Raw genomic sequence first — 19,626 nt, 5'->3', positions numbered from 1 at the left:
TCTTTTTTAACTTCATCAGAAAGAGTATCTGTTGATACTCTTGACTTGCTGGGCTTGACTTCCTGGGCTCAAGTGATCCTCCCACTTCAGCCTCTCAACTAGCTGGGACCACAGGTGCATGCCACCACACCTGGCTAATTTTTAAATATTTTTTTATAGTGATAGGGTCTCATTATGTTGCCCAGGCTGGTCTCAAACTCCTGAACTTAAGCAATCCTCCTGCCTCTGCTTCCCAAAGTGCTGGTATTACAGGTGTGTGCCACCACACCTGCCCTCTTTTATATATATATATATGAAATATATATATATATATATATATATATATTTTTTTTTTTTTTTTCCCCAGAGACAGAGTCTCGCTCTGTTGCCCACGCTAGAGTGCAGTGGTGCGGTCTTGGCTCACTGCAACCTCTGCCTCCGGGGTTCAAGCAATTGTCCCACCTCAGCCTCCCGAGTAGCTGGGACTACAGGTGCACATCGCCATGCCTGGCTAATTTTTTGTATTTTAGTAGAGACGGGGTTTCACCACATTGCCCAGGCTGGGCTCGATCTCCTGAGCTTAGGCAATCTGCCCGCGTCAGCCTCCCAAAGTGCTAGGAGTACTCATATTCTTTAGACTTCTTGGTATCTACAGGTATTTCTTAGTTCCACTGGTTACACAAAAGACCTTTAATCATGATTTTTAAAGATTCTTCTTGTTTTCTTCTGTCCACTGGGAACACACCCAAAGGCAGTTTTGTTTTTGTTTTTGTTTTTTTGAGACAGAGTCTCGCTCTGTCGCCCAGGCTGGAGTGCAGTGACGCACCGTCTCTGCTCACTGCAAGCTCCGCCTCCCAGGTTCACGCCATTCTCCTGCCTCAGCCTCCTGAGTAGCTGGGACTACAGGCGCCCGCCACCTCGCCCAGCTAATTTTTTGTATTATTTTTAGTAGAGACGGGGTTTCACTGTGTTAGCCAGGATGGTCTCGATCTCCTGACCTCGTGATCCGCCTGCCTCGGCCTCCCAAAGTGCTGGGATTACAGGCGTGAGCCACCGCGCCCGGCCCCAAAAGCAGTTTTATAAACTCTTGTTTCCAGTCATTCACTGTTGAGACTCACCTCCCACTTCTTTTTCCTGTGTAGAAATTGAGGGAGTTGTTGAATAATGATATATGACGTATTTACCTAAACTAAATAAATACATACACGTGAAAATAATGGAACGTGTGCATCATAGCCAGTGTTAGGCTTTTTAAGAGCTAGAGATTATATTTTAATTTATTTTCTTAATAATCTATGGTGTGCATTTTAGACATTCAATAACAAATTTTAAGAACACTAGATTGTCCTATAACAAAGAAACAGAAACGAGGACGTGACCTATATCTGTCATTTCTAGAGAACTGTTACACCCTATTTTATTTCATGACCACGGAATAATTAAGAGAATAGTGCAAACAACATTGCTGGTGATAGAGGCTAAGGAATTGGATTTTAAGACTTTCAAAATATAAAGAAAATCAGTTTGGCATCAAAGTATGTGTGCAACTATCTGAACGGTTAATATTAAACATAGCATGCTGGCCATATACTGCTGTGTATTGGAGAAATCGGCAATTTTAAAATCCACTATATTGAATACAGAGATGATTTAATCTAATTTTGAACATTTAATTGTAAATTGCTCCAAGTTTGCCTTTTGTATCTTCCAGTATGAGTTGGTAACTGCACTATATAAACTCCCAGAGAGTGTATACAATATTTAACTCAGGCTAATGACTAGCAAAACAGGCTGTGGCCGTTTAATGAGTGATATTTGCCTTCAAAGGAGAGTTGTAATTATAACCATTTGGCCTATAAAAGGAAATTGTGGGGAAATTTTCCTCGTGGATCTTGAGGGTTATATAGATAGTTACTATGCAGTGACTCCAAAGTTTCAGTTTCTTTTGTACTTTTATTATATGAGCTCTTCAGGTGACTTTGTTCCTTGGAATAACTCTTAAGAGAATGAACTAAATAAAAGGCTTTAAAATTTTCCATCTGCGCTTTATCTAGTCAAGTCCTGACTTTACAAATGGAAAGTTCTCGAATTCTGTGTAGCAGGTACACAGCTGTACAAAGCATATCAGTTGCCATGCCATGTTCCTCTGTGCCAGATTTTCTTGCTTTTTTCCTTTTTAGCTGCTGTGTTGAAATATGAAAACAATGTCATGAATATCAGGCAGTTTAATTGTTCTCCACACCCCTACTGGCTTCCAAACTTTATGGATGTTTTCACATGGTCTTTGCCTTTTGTTGGGGAAAAAGGTAAGAGAACTAAAGCATGTGTCTCGTCAGTTGTTTGGTGACTGAGCACACCTTATATTTGCATGAGCCCCCGCAAGGTTCAGAAATGTTTTCTAATTTTGTTTGTTCTCTACTTAGATTTTTTTTTTTTTTTTTTTTTTGAGACAGAGTCTCGCTCTGTCACCCAGGCTGGAGTACAGTGGCACAATCTTGGCTAACTACAACCTCCACCTCCTGGGTTCAAGCGATTCTCCTGCCTCAGCCTCCCGAGGAGCTGGGATTATAGGCATGTGCCCCTGCGCCCGGCTAATTTTTGTATTTTAGTAGATACAGGGTTTCACCATATTGGCCAGGCTGGTCTCAAACTCCTGACCTCAAGTGATCCGCTCTCCTCAGCCTCCCAAAGTGCTGGGATTACAGGTGTGAGCCACTGTGCCCAGCCTCTACATAGATTTGTAAATGGCATGTAATTGGTTCTTAAATTTTCATACATTATGGTTTTCTTACTGTAAATATCAATTTAAAGTAGCTGACCTACTATGATCAAGATGATAAAACAACATAGTTACTTGTCATTGCCTCAGATTTCTTCACTACTGAAGAGATTTAAACAGAATTTATTGTCCTTACAATTTTATTTGTACAACTACTCACATAAGCTAAGCCTGTTGGATGTAGGCCTGTTGGCTTAACTTTGTAAAATGGGAAAAAATTTTATCACGTGTGTATCAGTATGGGAAGAAGCTCTGAACAGCAACTCAGTAAAATCAAGTAGTTACGCAATAGATCTTCAAAGACTCCAAACTTGTACCGGAGCAAGTAATCTACCCAAATTCTTTTTAAATCTGAAAGTTTACGTTTATGCTACTTTTTATAGCTATTGTTACTAACATAATGATAAATAATTTTTGTTCATGCTTACTTAACGTGTGTTTATTTAGATATACACATTATTTTAGAGAAAATACCTCATTAATTGCATAAATTTTGGATTATTTTGTTTTACGTAGTCACAGAGATGCTGGTAAATGTGCTCAACATATGCTCTGATGACGAACTGATTTCTGATGATGAAGCGGAAGGTAAAGTTTTCCTCCTCTAAACTAAAACTAGGGAGAGGTTCGGTTTTGGTTTTAGTTGTTTTAGTTTATTTTGAATGATTTTCTTTGTCATATTAAAAATAAATTTAGTTCATTGTGGAAAAATAAAATTTGAAAAATACGAGAAACCATAAATAAGGAAAAAAAGTCACCCATAATCCCATCATCTTATAGATATCCACAGTTAACATCTTAATGTATACTGTGTTAGCTGTCTTTTATCTCTGCACATAGCTTTCCTCTGTTTTTTTTCTTTTTAATGAGAATGAGGTCATGTAATAAGATCTAGTACACTTACTGTTTTTGTGGAGTTTCTTGTAGACTAATTTCTAATGGATCTGTAGTTGTCCATGCTGATCAATGTTTTATCTAATCCCAGTGGTGTTAGATATTGGAGGTTTTCCAAAGTTTTTGCTGACAAAACCCATATAGTTTTGAAAATTTGTATAGATAAAAATGTACACATTCTATTAACCAATATTTATTACATGGTTGATATATACCAAGTACTGTACTGTTTAGGTCCTTGCTCTCAATAAGCTTATTTGCTAGTGCAGGGAGGAAAAACAGTAAATAAATATGTCAGATGAAAGGAAGTAAAGCAATATTAGAAAATCAAGAATAACACTCCTTATTTCCATAGGATGAATTTCTAGAAATTGAATATCTGTGTCAATTAGTACTTAAAATTTCAATTCTGATACAGATAGAAATTTCTGATACAGCCTCTAGAAAGGCTGTACCACTTTACATTTTGCAGGGTGTATAGTCACAGTGCGGTCTCCAATACTCTTTATGATACTCGTTATAGTCTGGTGTTATTAAGTTTTTAATTAAAACTTTATATTTTTATGAGACTAATGGACAATTTTTTCTTGTGTTTATTGGTCATGTTTATCTCTCTTTTGTGACTTGTCAATTCATATCTTGTATCCTTTTTTTTTTTTTTTTTGAGACAGAGTGTTGTTCTGTCACCCAGGATGGAGTGCAGTGGCGCGATCTTGGCTCACTGCAACCTTCACCTCCCGGGTTCAAGTGATTCTCCTGCCTCAGCCTTGTAAGTAGCTGGGATTACAGGCGCGTGCCACCACGACCAGCTAATTTTTGTATTTTTAGTATAGATGGGGTTTCACCATGTTGCCCGGGCTAGTCTCGAACTCCTGAGCTCAAAGTGGTCTGCCTGCCTGGGTCTCCCAAAGTGCTGGGATTACAGGCATGAGCCACCACGCCCAACCCCATTTTGATTTTTTTTCTTATTGGCGTGTGAGGAATCTTTTTATTCAGTAACATTTTATTATATATGTAGCCAAGTACTTTTTTCCTAGTGTGCTGTGGGAGGTTTGATTGTAAAGGTAGGTCCTGACTTGTCTGAGAATGCAAGAGATTCTGGAAAAGTGGTGGTTACCCAAGCACAAACCGGCCTCATCCTATCCAGGCTCTGTGCTAAGTTGGTTCCCTTAACTGTGAGGATAAACCATCTCCATCATGGAGAAAACAGAATTCCCTTTGGGAATCTAGAGGAAATTACCGTACACTCTCATGCTTCAGGTTCTGCACTGAAAATCAACAGCATATGGAAGATAGCTTGCGAGTGTATTTATTTATGGTATAGGAGATCACTATAAGGAACCAGTTCTTCTTGAGGAAGTAGTGCAGCCAAGTGAAAAACAAAAGAAAAACCGAATATCCCCTTGAGCAACATGGTGAAACCCCATCTCTACTGAAAATGCAGAAATCAGCCAGATGTGGTGGCGAGTGCCTCTGGTCCCAGCTACTTGGGGGCGTGAGGTGGGAGGATTACTTGAACCTGAGAGGCAGAGGTTGCAGTGAGCCGAGATCTTGCCACTGCACTCTAGCCTGGCAACAGAGGAAGACCCTGTTTCAAAAAAACAAACGAACAAACAAAAACACATGTATTTCCTATTCTTTACCACCACAAACATAAAAATAAATAAATAAATAAAAAGGAAGAATGGGCCGGGCACAGTGGCTCACGCCTGTAATCCCAACACTCTGGGAGGCCGAGGCAGGTGGATCATGAGGTCAAGAGATCGAGACCATCCTTGCCAATGTGGTGAAACCCCATCTCTACTAAAAACACAAAATTTAGCTGGATGTGGCGGCGCGCGTCTGTAGTCCCAGCTACTCAGGAGGCTGAGGTAGGAGAATTGCTTGAACCTGAGAGGTGGAGGTTGCAGTGAGCCAAGATCGCACCACTGCACTCCAGCCTGGCGACAGAGCAAGACTCCATCTCAAAAAAAAAAAAACAAAAAAGAAAAAAAGGGAAGAATGATTATATCCCCTGAAAAAGAAGCTGTGAAGCTGTAGAATCCATTAAACAAAAAAACATGCTATTCCTACAAAGAGATTTGTTAACTGTTCTGTCCTCCGTTTTTGTTCCTTGTTTTTGCCATCATTTATTCCACAAATTATATCTTTATTTAATGTTATTTTCATGATGTGTGGGGGTAGAAAATGTTGGATGCTCATAGATGTGAATTAATGTAAAACCGTAAACTTTTAAGAAATGGAAGAAACTACTGACAAAATAAATTTGTAATTTAATGTTGCATCATGATTCCAAGGATATCTCTTATGAGCTGGTAAAGATAATAGCCTGTTTCTCTCATTGCATTTCACTTTGATTTTTTTTTTCTCTTTTCCATGTAAACATAAATTTCTCTTCTCATATTTCTGTCTTCATCTCCTTGTTTCTTGGTGTCTCTTCTCCCTGAAGATCACTACATTCCAAGCTATCAGAAAGGTATCCGACTAAACTGTGCTAAGAGCTTAATGCTTACTCTCTGTCCCACCACAGTTGTCTATTGGTTAGACTTTTAAAATTGGTAGTTAAATAATTTCAGAAAGGCTCTCCATCCTCCCCTTCAGTTTTAATGTGTATGTTTTCTCTGGACCTCTTGCATGATCCGGCAGGGTGTTGAGGGTTGGATGTGAGGAAGGAGAGGCCATGTTTCTTTTTCTGACTTTTGACTGTAGATACCTGGTGCATGCTGGACCTTGGCTTCTCATTTGTGGGCTATTTTCAGAATCCTAGATAAGAAAAAGCCATAAAGACTCACGTTAACTTTTTCTGTTGTTGCTTTTTAAAATAGTGCACGGTTGTAAGTAGTATTGTGAGGCAATAATTCACTAATGTAAGTGAAGATTATAGAATGAAAGCAGCACTCACTAAGTTCAGGAGAGCTAGCTGGGTGTTGTGTTTACGTACAGAAGACAGCTGCTGGAATGATCACTTGCCATTTGGCAGGCCAAACCCCGCACCCTAAGGTGGCCCACAGCATTGTCAAAAGACATCTTTGCTGTAGCAGCTTTCTTGGTGAGGTTTGTTTATGTATGTGTGTGTTTCATTCTTTACTGTGTTCTACGTTTCACAACCACAAATAAGTTCCCACCTCTCATAGATCCACCCAGTCTGTCTCTTTTGTGGCCTCTCATTTTTACTTCATCTTTTTATCTTCTGGGTCATTTTTTCTCTTGCTCCTTAGAACTTCCTGAGATTTTTGTTTGTTTAAACAAACTTAAGCCTTCATTTCTGTTTTTTAAAAACAATTGTTTCTTTAACTTAAGACACTTCATCCTGAATTTTTTAAAGGCAGCCTATTAACACATCCCTTTAACTTACTTATTCTTTGTATTCTCTAAGGAAGCACTACAGTTCGTAAGGAGGTCATCAGGAGTAAGATCAGAGCCATTGGGAAGATGGCACGGGTCTTTTCAATTCTTCGGTAAGGATGTCTGTCATTACAGTGTGGATTAAAGGCATTTTGAGAGTAAATTAGACATCGAATTCAGAACAGTTTTTTTAGAATTGGAATTTAGTATTGAAACTGCAGGTCTTTAGGTCGAGTGCAGATTAAATGAACATGTTAAAGCGACTAAAAATGTTCCATCAAACATTCAATTTGTTAGTAGCTTAGATGTAGTGAATGTAGTGGTTTAGTGTGGACTTTCCAACCAGATTGCCTGTGTTCAAATTCTGGCTCTACCTCTTATCTGTGTGATCTTGGGTTTCATCTCTGTGCCTTAGTTTCCTTGCCTGTTAAGCAGAAATAATAATAGGACCTAACGCACAGGTTGTTAGGTGTATTAAATGGGATAAAATATGGGAAATGTTAGAACAGTGCCTGGCTGTTAAGTGCTTCTAATTGAAAAACAAGAACTGGCTGATTGTTTAAAATGAAAATATTTGCGGAAAACATCCCTTTCTTTGAGTCAGGGAAGGGTTAGGAGGTAGGAGAACCTATCTTCCATCTCTGCTCTCTTCACTTCCTTCAATATCTTTGAGTTGCTGAATGGAGGGTTCCCTGGCATTAACCCAGGGCTTTGGTCTTCCTTTGCAGGCAAGAAAGTGAGAGTGTGCTGACTCTCAAGGGCCTGACTCCCACAGGCACGCTCCCTCTGGGTGTCCTCTCAGGAGGCAAGCAGACTATCGAGACGGGTGAGTATGAGAGCTCTCCTCCATGGAAGGTGTGCTCCTGTAACCTAACAGTCAGCACACACTTACAAACGGGGGCTTTCCTCAGTAAATGCCACGAGAGCAGTTGGTTATACCATAAGCGGGGAAATGAATCTTCACCCCTACTTCCCTCCATACAGAAAACCTAAATCAGAATGGCTTATTATAACTTCAGTGTGAGAAAGCAGGATAGTAAAACGAGAAGAAAATATGGAGAGTAAACACTGGGGTAGGCAGAGTCTTTAAGTAGGACACAAAAAGTACTAACCTTAAAAAGCCAGTTGAATTTCATTAAAATCAAGAACTTCTCTTCTTAAAAATACATGATTAAGAGAGGAAAAAGGCAAGACACAACATGGGAGAAAATTTTTGCAATACACATGTCTCACAAAGCCCTTGTATCCAGAACGTATAAAGAACTATAAATCAATAGGAAAAAACAAATTTCAAAAATGGTCAGAAGATTTAAACAGGCACTTCACAAAAGAGGATATCAAAGTGGCCAATAGACCCGGTGCAGTGGCTCATGCCTGTAATCCCAGCATTTTGGGAGGCCAAGGCAGGCGGATCACCTGAGGTCAGGAGTTTGAGACCAGCCTGGCCAACATGGTGAAACTCCATCTCTACTAAAAATACAAAAATTAGCCAGGTGTGGTGGTGGGCACCTGTGATCCCAGCTACTCGGATGACTCAGGCAGGAGAATTGCTTGAACCCGGGAGGCGGAGGTTGCAGTGAGCTGAGATCACACCACTGCACTCCAGCCTGGGTGGCAGAGTGAGACTCCATCTCAAAAAAAATCAGTGGCCAATAAACATATGAAAAGATCGGCTGGGCGTGGTGGCTCTCACCTGTAATCCCAGCACTTTGGGAGGCCAAGGCGAGTGGATCACGAGGTCAGGAGATGGAGACCATCCTGGCTAATACAGTGAAACCTCGTCTTTACTGAAAATATAAAAAATTAGCCGGGCTTGGTAGCGGGCGCCTGTAGTCCCAGCTACTCAGGAGGCTGAGGCAGGAGAATGGCGTGAACCCAGGATGCGGAGCTTGCAGTGAACAGAGATCGCGCCGCTGCACTCCAGCCTGGGCGACAGAGCAAGACTCTGTCTCAAAAAAAAAAAAAAAAGAAAAGATGTTAATATTATTATAGTTTTCAATCTAGGTAGTAGACGTTAAAACCACAGTGAGGGCTGGGAGCAGTGGCTCACGCCTATAATCCCAGCACTTTGGGAGGCTGAGGCAAGCAGATCTTTTGAGGCCAGGAGTTCAAGAACAGCCTGGCCAACACAGCAAAAGCCCACCTCTCCTAAAAATACAAAAATTAGCTGAGCATGGTGGTATACTCCTGTAATCCCAGCTACTCAGGAGGCTGAGGCACTAGAATCACTGGAACCCGGGAGATGGAGGTTGCAGCGAGCCGAGATCACGCCAAGACTCTGTTTCAAAAAAAAAAACACAAAGCACCGCAGTGAGGTACCATTACATACCCACTAGAACAGCTAAAAATTAAAAGTTTGGGCCAGGGCGTGGTGACTCACACCTGTTATCCCAGCACTTTGGGAGGCTGAGGTGGGAGGATCACTTGAGGCCAGGAGTTCGAGGCTGTAGTACGCTATGATTGTGCCACTGCACTCCAGTCTGCAGTCTGGGCAACAGAGCGAGACCCTGTCTCCAAAAAAAAAAAAAAAAGTCTGACAATACCAAGTATTGTATTGGTGTGTTTGTGGAGAACTAGAACTAGGTATGCTGCTGAAGTGCTTGTAAATTGATTCAAGCACTTTAGAAAACTATTGGGCAGTAAAGCTAAACGTACATCTACCCTGTAACCCAGCAGTTCCACACCTGGTATATATCCAAGAGAAACTGGATGTGTTCACCAAAGGTTATGCTGGGAATGTTCACTGTAGCTTTATTCATAATAGCTCAAAGCTGGAAACAACCCAAATGTCCATCAATGGTAGACTACATAAATAAATTGTATTCTAAAATATAAATAAACTGTATTCTATTTATACAATGGAATAATACTCAGCAATAAAAAATAGCACATTATGGACACATGCTACAACATGGTTAAATCTCATAGACATTACAGTAAACTGCAAGAGCCAGACACAAAAGAGCACAGACTGTCTGATTTATATAACATTTAAGAACCGTTAGACTAATCAGTGATAATAAAGTCAGAATGTCACTTTCTCTGGTGGGAGGATATTGTCCCAGAAGGGCACAGGGAACATCTGGAGTGCTAGGAATGTTCTGTATCCCTATCATGGTGTTAGTTAGACATGTGTATAAATAGGTTAGAATGTATCGAGCTGTACACTTCAGATTTGTGCACATGCTATGCCTCGTGTATATTTTGTACCTTAAAACAGTTTGAGAGGGTTGCAGTTTCTCAATCAGAGAGGGAGTTTGCCTCTTTCTGTGCAGCCATATTCTATTCCAGTGCCAAAATCACCTCTTCAATCAGAGTACCAATTCTGAAATTTACCCAGGAGCCGACTTCTTAGGAAAGGGCTTTCTGGAATCCTGGAATGAAAAGATTGGTGTTTGTGAGAATAAACATACAAAGGGAAGAGACAGGAGATCACATTACTGGGTGACTGACACTAGGTATGAAAATTGGTGTTGGCCGGGCACGGTGGCTCAAGCCTGTAATCCCAGCACTTTGGGAGGCCGAGACAGGCGGATCACGAGGTCAGGAGATCGAGACCATCCTGGCTAACACGGTGAAACCCCGTCTCTACTAAAAAACACAAAAAAATTAGCCAGGCGAGGTGGTGGGCGCCTGTAGTCCCAGCTACTCGGGAGGCTGAGGCAGGAGAATGGCGTGAACCCGGGAGGCGGAGCTTGCAGTGAGCCGAGATCACGCCACTGCACTCCAGCCTGGGCGACAGAGCGAGACTCCGTCTCCAAAAAAAAAAAAAAGAAAATTGGTGTTGAAGCATTAATATCTTAAACTAAAGTTTCACTGCTTTTTTTTGCTCCCCTTGTTTTGTTGAATTGTTTCTACTTAAGTGTTTTTTCCCACATCATCCTTCATCTGGCCTTTTTTCTTTTTTCTTTTTTTCCCAAGAGACAGAGTTGCCCAGGCTAGAATGCAATGGCTATTTACAGGTGCTGTCATAGCTCACGGCAGTACCCAGTTCCTGGGCTCAAGCAATCCCCCTGCCTCAACTACTTGAGTGACTGGGACTATAGGCATTTGCCACTGTGCCTGGCCATCCTGCCATTTATAGGAGTCCTTTTTCTTTTGTAGAAATTTCATTGCTATTGACTAATAGGGACAAACCCTTTTTTTTTGTCTTTTTGGAGACAGAATCTTGGTCTGTTGCCTAGGCTGGAGTGCAGTGGCACGATCTTGCCTCACTGCAACCTCCGCCTCCTGGGTTCAAGCAATTCTCCTGCCTCAGCCTCCCAAGTAGTTGGAACTACAGGCGCATGCCGCCATACCCGGATAATTTTTTGTATTTTAGTAGAGACAGAGTTTCACCATGTTGCCCAGGCTGGTCTCAAACTCCTGAGGTCAGGCAATCCGCCCGCCTCAGCCTCCCAAAGTGCTAGGATTACAGGCGTGAGCCACCACGCCCAGCCGTTTTTTTCTTTTTATAAAATTCAATTCCTCCTTCTCTTTCAAATTGAATTCTGAAATATTAAAGTTCAGCTATTTAGAAGAAAGTCTGAACATTTTCTCTTTGGAAGTATAGTTTATTTTCCTAGTTCCTTTAGTTTCACAGAAAGTATCAGTAAACTATTTCCAGTTGAATATTTTTCTCAAATAAATGTGCAGGTTTTTTTTGTAAGCAGAATATGTTCCCACCATTGTTTTGCTTGGTAATTAGTCATCTGAGATATTCCGAGAGCAACTCTGATAACAAAGATATCTTAGAGGAATAGGCAGTAACATGAGTTAAGAGAAAAAAAGGAATGTCCTATAGCATCCTTATGTGAACATTATGCAATTGTGCTGACCAACAAAATTGTTGTTTTAATCGAAACCAACTTTGTCTAAACCTTGAGAAAGCAAATCTTCAAATCAGGGCTGAGCAACAGAATTATATAGCTATGTTATTTGGAAATTTGTTTCTAATTCTTGGTCATCTTTTGGGCTCAGCCCCAATGTATGAGTTGAATATAAGTGTTTTAATCAAGATAGGACCATTTATTGATACTTCCAAAATTGATAGAAATCTTCAATGATATGTGAGAACAAAGGTAAAGTTGGAGCCAACTTTTTAGAGTTTCTTGTTCTTACTGATTCACAGGAAGTGAGTTTATTCTGTTATTTTCACATTGGAGTCTCAGTTCCACCGGCTCATTGGCAAACTGGAGCATTAACTAAAAAAGACCTTTTATTCATATAACTTTACTTTTATTCATATAACCAACAATATCCCATATGGCCATGTAACATACATTCATATATGCCCCACCTTGATCTAAGAGGGACTGGCATGAGTTACAGTATACATAAAACACAGTGGAGTAAAATACATATGCTTGGAAATTGAAGCACAAGGGAAAACAAAAATAAAGCCAATAGTTAGCCACAAATTTGACTCTAAGAATCCCAATAGCCAAAATAGTGGGGAAAGCCAAGGACAGGACAAGATTCATGAAGACCATCAGATTAAAACAGATCAGTTATAAATTGGACTACATCAAAATTAAAAACTCTTGTACTGCAAATGGTGCTATCAAGAAAATGAAAAGACAACCCACAGAATGGTTGAAAATGTTTTCAAATCATATATCTCCTAAGAGATTGGTATCTAGAAAATATACTCTTACAACTCAATAATAAGACAACCCAGTTAAAAATGGGTAAAGAATTGAATTGACATTTTTCCCATGAAGACATACAAATGGCACATGAAGTGATGTTTGACATCATTAGACATTCAGAAAATGCAAATCAAAACCACAATGGGATACCACTTCATAGTCGGTAGGATGGCTGTGAAAAGACAGCAGTTAATAAGAAGTGTTGATGAGAATGTGGAGAAATTGGGACCTTCTTAACACTGCTGGTGGGAATGTAAAACGTACAGCTGCTTTGGAAAACATTCTGACAGTTCTTCAAATGATGAAACATATAGTTGACTTATTACTCAGCAATTCCAGTCACAGCTACATACCCCACAAAGAAAAGAAAATACGTCCTCGCAAAAACTTGTACACAAGTGTTCATAAATGACATTCATCATAAGAGCCCAAAATGGCATTTTTATAATAGCCAAAAGGTGGAAAAAAGCAATTGTCCATAAACTAGATAAACAAAATGTGATAAACACAATGGAATACTATTCAGCCATAAAAAGGAATGAAATGCAGGTATACATGTCAACATAACTGAACCTTGAAAACATTATGCTAAGTGAAAGAAGTCAGTCACTACAGACCACATATTATATGATGCCATTCGTATAAAATGTCCAGAACAGACCAGTCTACAGAGAAAGTAGATTCGTGTTCGACTAGGATTAAGGGGAAGAGGTGAGGGAAGGAAATGGGAAGTGACTGCTAATAAGTGGGGGGTTTCTCATTGGGGTGATGAAAATATTCTAAGCACAGATTGCGGTGATGGTTGCACAACTCTATATTAAAACCTTTGACTTGTATACTTTAAACAAGTGAATTTTGTGGTATATGAATTCTATTTCAGTTAAGATGTTAAAAAGAAAAAAAAAGTTGAGGTAGTTTGATATGACTGTTTCTTATAATGGCCCTTACTGCAGGCTACTATCTTTATACTCAATGTGAATAACAATTCTGGGAGGGCCCCAAACAACGTAATGTCATACACATTTTACCATGTAGCTTTTAAGCTCTAATTAGACCAACACTCAGTATACAGTTTTAGCAATGCTTTGTTCTCCCACTTCCTAACAGTGACATCAGTGATGTGGTGTTAGAAGGCACTGTAGCTTTCTTGTCAAGGGTATTTGTTCTACTTAAGGAGATTAGAGAGGGTGTGACAGTGATTTAATACATGCCTACCTATGGTTGACAAATGAAAGCACTTCGTAAGTAGATTCCAATTATCCATTTTTCACATTGCATTAGGTATTTAATGTTGTAGTTCTTTCCGTTTCTTTTCTTATATTGATATATAAAGCCTTGGGAATAGCAGCATACTGTTACTGCTCATTATTCTTCCTTGCCTTCTTTTGGCAAATTGGTACTGGAGTAACTGACAGAGTTCTCCTAATAGGATCTTTCTTGCTGCACCCTGTACCTTTTCATATATTAGCGTTTTTACTGTCTGAGAAAGGAGATGCAAGGGAGTTTACCTGTTGGTACTAATTTTTAAGTTGCTTCCTTTTCCATTGCTAAGAAAGAAGAGGGCTTTCTTAGTTATTGGCCTACTCTCTTGAACACTGTGTGGAAGCCATATGGATTGTAAACATCAGCCTCTGCTATATTTTTAAGCCCAGATGGGTACACACATTTGCATTAGGAATTCAGTAGTTCTATGCTTTTGTTAACTTTGTACTCCACTCCTGGACAAGGAATAACCCTTCACATGGAACCTATTTTTCGTCTCCTTCCAAATGCCAGTCTGCTGTTCAAAGGCCACTTTTTTTTTTTAACGAAGTAATTAATAGGACAGTTGGACTCCAAATAAGTCACTTGAGATCAATAAGATGTAGTTGTAAATAAGCTTTTTGAATAGGACCCAGCAGTAGCTCATTTAATATCACCTGAGCTACAAACTAAGGATTATTGTGATGTCAGACTATTTGATTCTACATGTTGTTTTGATATGTGGATGTCAAGATATAAAGTAGCAGTTGGCTATTTAAAATGAAGAGAGCAATGTTCAATGCCACCCGAAATGTTAAAAGTATTAGAAACTCTCCTCACCCCATATTCCTCCCACCCCAATTGAGTCTCTCGCAATAATCTTCTCGCTTCTCTAACTAGTTGACTTTCATTGTGGATGGGGATAGGCTAAAACTCGGGCCCGTGGGACGGCTGTGCTGCCAGCAGTGCTGTTGGTTTACTCACTCTTTTTCTGTCTTCATTTTTGCATGCTACTGCTCCTGCCCTCTTACAGCCACAGTAGAAGCGGTAGAGGCCCGGGAAGGTATGGCCATATTACTCTGATAGATGTGATCCATGTGTCTGTGTACTGGTTTTTCAAAGCTTTATCAACATTTCAAATATTTTATTATTGCATCACCAGAACTGTAACAGTGAGAAAAGGAATCGTTGTTTCTAGGCATGTTAACGAAGCAGGTGTTTCCTTTGTGTCCTATCTTTGCATTAATTTTAAATAACCTTCACCACAGCTACAGTTTTGTGTTTTTTTTCTGGGCTCTATCAGCTTTAATACAATGGCAGAAGCTTAAGCAGCTGGTCATGAGAGGTCAAGTGGTTTACTTCTGTATCCCTTCCATGTACAAGAGACATCCATTTGATTCTAAAGAGAGCCAAATAGGTCAGCCTCTTCAGCGATTCTAAAAGATTTCAAGAGCAGAGGCAGAAGTAGACTGGAATTTAGTTCATTTCTGAGGTTGCCCTAAGGTAGGCAAGTTAAATTAACTTTGTTTCTGTGAAAACCATTGAAATTGATAAACTTGTATTATACATGTAATTGTTTTATTAGGTAAGATGGTTCAAAATGGGAATGCCTTTCTTTGGTGATACAAAAGTTGAATCAGAAAGAAAATAGCTAGAAGCTATTTTTAAGTTTTTAACTTATGTACAGCTCCTGGTTGTGCAAGATAAAAAGCTGTCCTAAACAAAAAGATTAGCTCTTTTGTTACCTGTTTTTGGTGTGGTCTATGTGGTCTTTGTGCTAAAAGCAACTACCTGGGTTCAACTTGTTCAGTTATTTTAGGGTTGCCTTTGTTCTAGCATTGCGTATGTTTGTAGTGCATAAGACACTCTTTCTTAAATGTATTGGGGCCCAGTAAGTACTTGTTAGCTTTTTGTTAGGTATATGTCTACCATGATTATGCATATAGAGCTTTTATGAAAATTTCTTTCACAATTTCAGCTGCCCTTTGGGCTTTAAGGAAGCAGTAGCTTCAGACAAGACCGATTCAGGCAAACATTGCCCATGACTTTCACCAGACATGTGCTTCATAGCCACCTTTCTGTGTGTTTCTCTAGGAGGTTGCTGTGTGCTAAGAAACTTTTTTTAAGCTTGTTGTTTTGCTGCCTAATTGAGCTCTCTCCACCTGCTTCCTGTTTTTCTGTAGCCATCAGAGGGTTCTCGCTTCAGCACAAGATCCGGAGTTTTGAAGAAGCACGAGGTCTGGACCGAATTAATGAACGAATGCCACCCCGAAAAGACAGCATACACGCGGATGGGCCAATGAAATCTGTAACCTCAGCACACTCACATGCTGCACACAGGAGCGACCAAGGGAAGAAAGCCCAGTAATGACTTCGAGTCCTGCCGTGGCTCGGTGGATCTGAAACTCAAGAACAAATTTTATTTATTTATTATTGGAAAATGAAAAGCAACTCAAACAATTTCAACCTGGAGGTGCATTTATAATTCAGTCTGCATTTATTCTGTAAAAAGGTGACTGTTTTATAAATTCTTTTAATTTATGTTCAATATATATAAAAAGTGCATCTGTTTTGTTTTTCCCTTTTTTCTCCATAATTTTAAAAAATGAATCTGATTGTTGTCAACATATTTGTGAAGTCTTGTGCTATAAAGGGGAACTTCCCCTAATAAAAGGGCCTTGGAAACCTGCTGGGTTTCTGACTTGAACTAGTCAGTCTTCATTATTGTTTTTTGGAAGTTAATGTCTTGTCTTTCCTGTAAGACTAATAACTTTTCAAATGCAAGATTTTTTTCCTTTCTGCTGGGTGCCATTGAAGAAAGTCCTCTTAGATTTCAGTGGCTAAAACTGCTTCTCTTCTTATGGGAAACTGGATCATAATAGAACTTCAAAGTGAATAACCCAAACCCAGTGATTTTAAGGGCAAAGGGAAATGTTTTCCATAATAACCTACTTTCTCTGGGCTCTCAGTTCCTTTAAATATGTTCTAGTAAAACAAAATAAAAAATAACAAGGGATGTTCTTAGAGTTACTTAAAATTTGTTCATCTGACCATGGGCATGAATAGTTTAAATTTCCTTAGAACTTTGGAGGAGAAATATTTTCAGAAAGCTTTCACAGTTGCCAGATTCTTTTGCTTTCATTTTTGAACCCCAGGTGACTTCTGTAAAGGAAGTCACTTTCTAAATATTTGATAAATGCCCTCAACAGCACCTTCTACAGCAGGATGTATATACGCCCTTCTAGGCTGTTGGCATCAGCTCTCGCATCTGCCTTCCCATCGTCCTCCTGTTGTTCCCTGTCAGTATTACTGAAACCAGCTGGGGTAGTAGAAACTGAAAAGAGTTCAATGGTCTCCTTGTGAATTGAAGGTCTTGCTAAAGGACATTGGATAAGTGAGGATTTCCTGTCTTCTGTATCAGTTACTCTTTAGGTTGAATGGTATTTCAGCCTCCATTAGCATATTTTGAAATGCAAAAAACAAGTGTTCAGATGTAGTTTGTGAATTATTTTCCCTTAGTTTGATTTTCAAGTCACAACCAACTAGTGAAGAAAATTTTGGGGCAACTTAGGCTCCCATTTTGGCCAGCCTCATCTCAGGAGCCGTGTCATAATACTCATTGGTCAGCTCTGCAGTGAATGTACATGCCTGAGAACATTACATCAGAGCATGGAACATGCACATTTATGGCATTCTTTAGTGTTATTTGTGATGTGGCAGTCTAGCACTAAAGCAAGTATTTCAGACAGTAATACGTCATATTGGGAGTTTCCAGGAAACCAGAAAAACAAAGAACAAAATTTTGGTGTTTTTTTTTTTCCCCAAAAAAACCATACTTTTCATTAGAAGAATGAAGACTTAGCCTATCTATCTCTGTTTTCCTATACCTTTTTTCTAACAGTTCCTGATTTGTTTATGGCAGAAATCAAAGCACTCTTAGGGATTGGAATCTGCCTGCATGGATTGCTCCGTTAATAAAAAGATAGGAAGGAGATAAAGGATCTCTGAATGGGTTGTGAGTAAAAGCTGTGAAAGAAGGGAGAAAAAGTCTGTAGTAACTGTCTTTTCCTGATTGTCATTGAACCTAAATCGGGTATTAAGCACCTAGATATCCTTATGTTCCTTTCTCTTCCAATCCTAGGATTAGAAAAGATCCTGTCTTTGGAAATTTCACTGATGAAAGTCATTCCACATGACAGATTGCAGAGTTGCTAGTACCTTATCCCTTTCTCCTTTTCATTAAGGCTGTTGTTACACATATACAATCCACAGGGAGAAACCACTCTTACAGGCCTCCATCAGCAGGCAGTAGTAGAAATAGTTACTGTAAATCCTTATAAGCAAAAAATAATAGTTTGTTAGGGATGATTATTTAGGAATGGCTTCACTATTGTCTCAAAAAGCAGAATGATAAAGCAAGTTTCCTTGACAGAAGCATCACAAAATTATATACAGTACTTCACTGGTTCCCTCTGAGCTGTCGAGGAATCAGCCAGAGTAGAGAGGTTATGTGGTCCTGGTTCAAGAAAACCTGAGTGAGTTTTAGAGCAGCACTAACTCTTAAGAGGAGGCTAGATTTGAAAAGTCTGTTGAATTCTAAAGGTAAAGTTATCCTTTCCGTTGTGTAGCTGTTTTAATGTAAACAACAGCTTCCAAGGTGGCTGGACCCCTGCCCTGGGTTTGCTCTCAGGCTACTTTTCCTGCCTAGGGCCATGATTAAACAGACATTTTAACTGCTGTTAAAGCTCTGCAGTCTTGGTGTTTTCAAAGTCTCTTCTGTTTCATTGAATGTTTCCCCCTGTGTGTGCGTAAAGATACTATAAACAGTTTTATTGTGTTCTCGGTCACAGGACCTTCCTTGTGGAAGGCCCACAGGGACCTTCTTTTTCTGCAACTTCTCCCATTTAGGAAAACAAAAACAATTTCCCAGGCATGTCAGGACTCCTTTGTAAACTTTTCTGAAATACCATTTTGAAAATGATGCTTCACATGGAGCCAGTTTCTCACTTTTGGTGACATACATATCACAGGACATTTAAATCGATCAGATGATTATTTCTTTTAAAAATTTGAAAACTCATCTAATGTAAGTTCAAAACATATATCCCTTTTTGATTTCTGTGTTCTGAATGTTTAGAGCAAAAGCAAAACAATAAGCCAAGGGTGTGTGTGTGTGTGTGTGTGTGTGTGTGTGTGTGTCTTTAATAGAATGCTAAAACAAAAACAGCCTCCGTTTTCCTTAAAATCTCAAAGTGACACTTTGGTTACAAGTAGAGACATTGCTGATTTGCTGGTCTTTTGTGACTGGATATTGATTGGCAAGGTAAGAATTGCTTATCACACTCCGATGAGCTTGATGCTGCTCCTTGCCTAGGAGTAAAAGACTCAGGCTCTCCAGCAACATCAGTATTTTTCATGTCTTTCATTGCCTTTTTTGGTTCTTCCATGAACAATTCAGTGAGGCAAGTTTCTATCAATAGCAAAGATTTGCCACCTTAAGTTTAGCTTTCTTTGCTGTCCTGATAACTTAGGGATGATTTCCTGACTGACATTGTTCAAAATAGGAAGAGAGAAACCCTTATTTGTTTTGTCAATAGACTATTGTTGAATGTCATTAAGGAGCAAGGGTAAGATTTTTAAAAACTGGATAACTTTGGGGCCTTTTTAGCCTTTTTGGCATTGTTCCTTAGATCCTCTACTCTCTGAGTGCTTTAAAAACACACAGTTTGAGGTGCAGCTGATCTCTATAGGAAAAAT

At 39.5% G+C, this 19,626-nt stretch overlaps 1 protein-coding gene across 4 annotated transcripts in view; it reads left to right on the top strand.

The window, feature by feature from the left end:
• The window catches only part of PPP3CC (protein phosphatase 3 catalytic subunit gamma), a 102,561-nt gene extending 85,985 nt beyond the window's left edge, over positions 1–16,576 (top strand). Inside the window, exons 9-15 of one of the 4 annotated variants that reach the window (XM_050801426.1) lie at positions 2,160–2,285; positions 3,275–3,346; positions 6,102–6,128; positions 7,029–7,110; positions 7,726–7,823; positions 14,903–14,932; positions 16,053–16,576. In XM_050801426.1, coding sequence (XP_050657383.1) covers positions 2,160–2,285; positions 3,275–3,346; positions 6,102–6,128; positions 7,029–7,110; positions 7,726–7,823; positions 14,903–14,932; positions 16,053–16,237 — 620 coding nt within the window. In that variant the 3' untranslated portion in view covers positions 16,238–16,576. The remainder of the gene's footprint in view (positions 1–2,159; positions 2,286–3,274; positions 3,347–6,101; positions 6,129–7,028; positions 7,111–7,725; positions 7,824–14,902; positions 14,933–16,052) is intronic. The other 3 variants (XM_050801427.1, XM_050801428.1, XM_050801429.1) reach the window with 3 other exon arrangements.
• Positions 16,577–19,626: the final 3,050 nt, after the last annotated feature.

This window comes from Macaca thibetana, chromosome 8, assembly GCF_024542745.1.
Source record: "Macaca thibetana thibetana isolate TM-01 chromosome 8, ASM2454274v1, whole genome shotgun sequence".
Lineage (NCBI taxonomy): Eukaryota > Metazoa > Chordata > Mammalia > Primates > Cercopithecidae > Macaca > Macaca thibetana.
The sequence above is the reverse complement of the archived record's forward strand: the minus strand, read 5'-3'. Positions and strand labels throughout refer to the sequence as shown.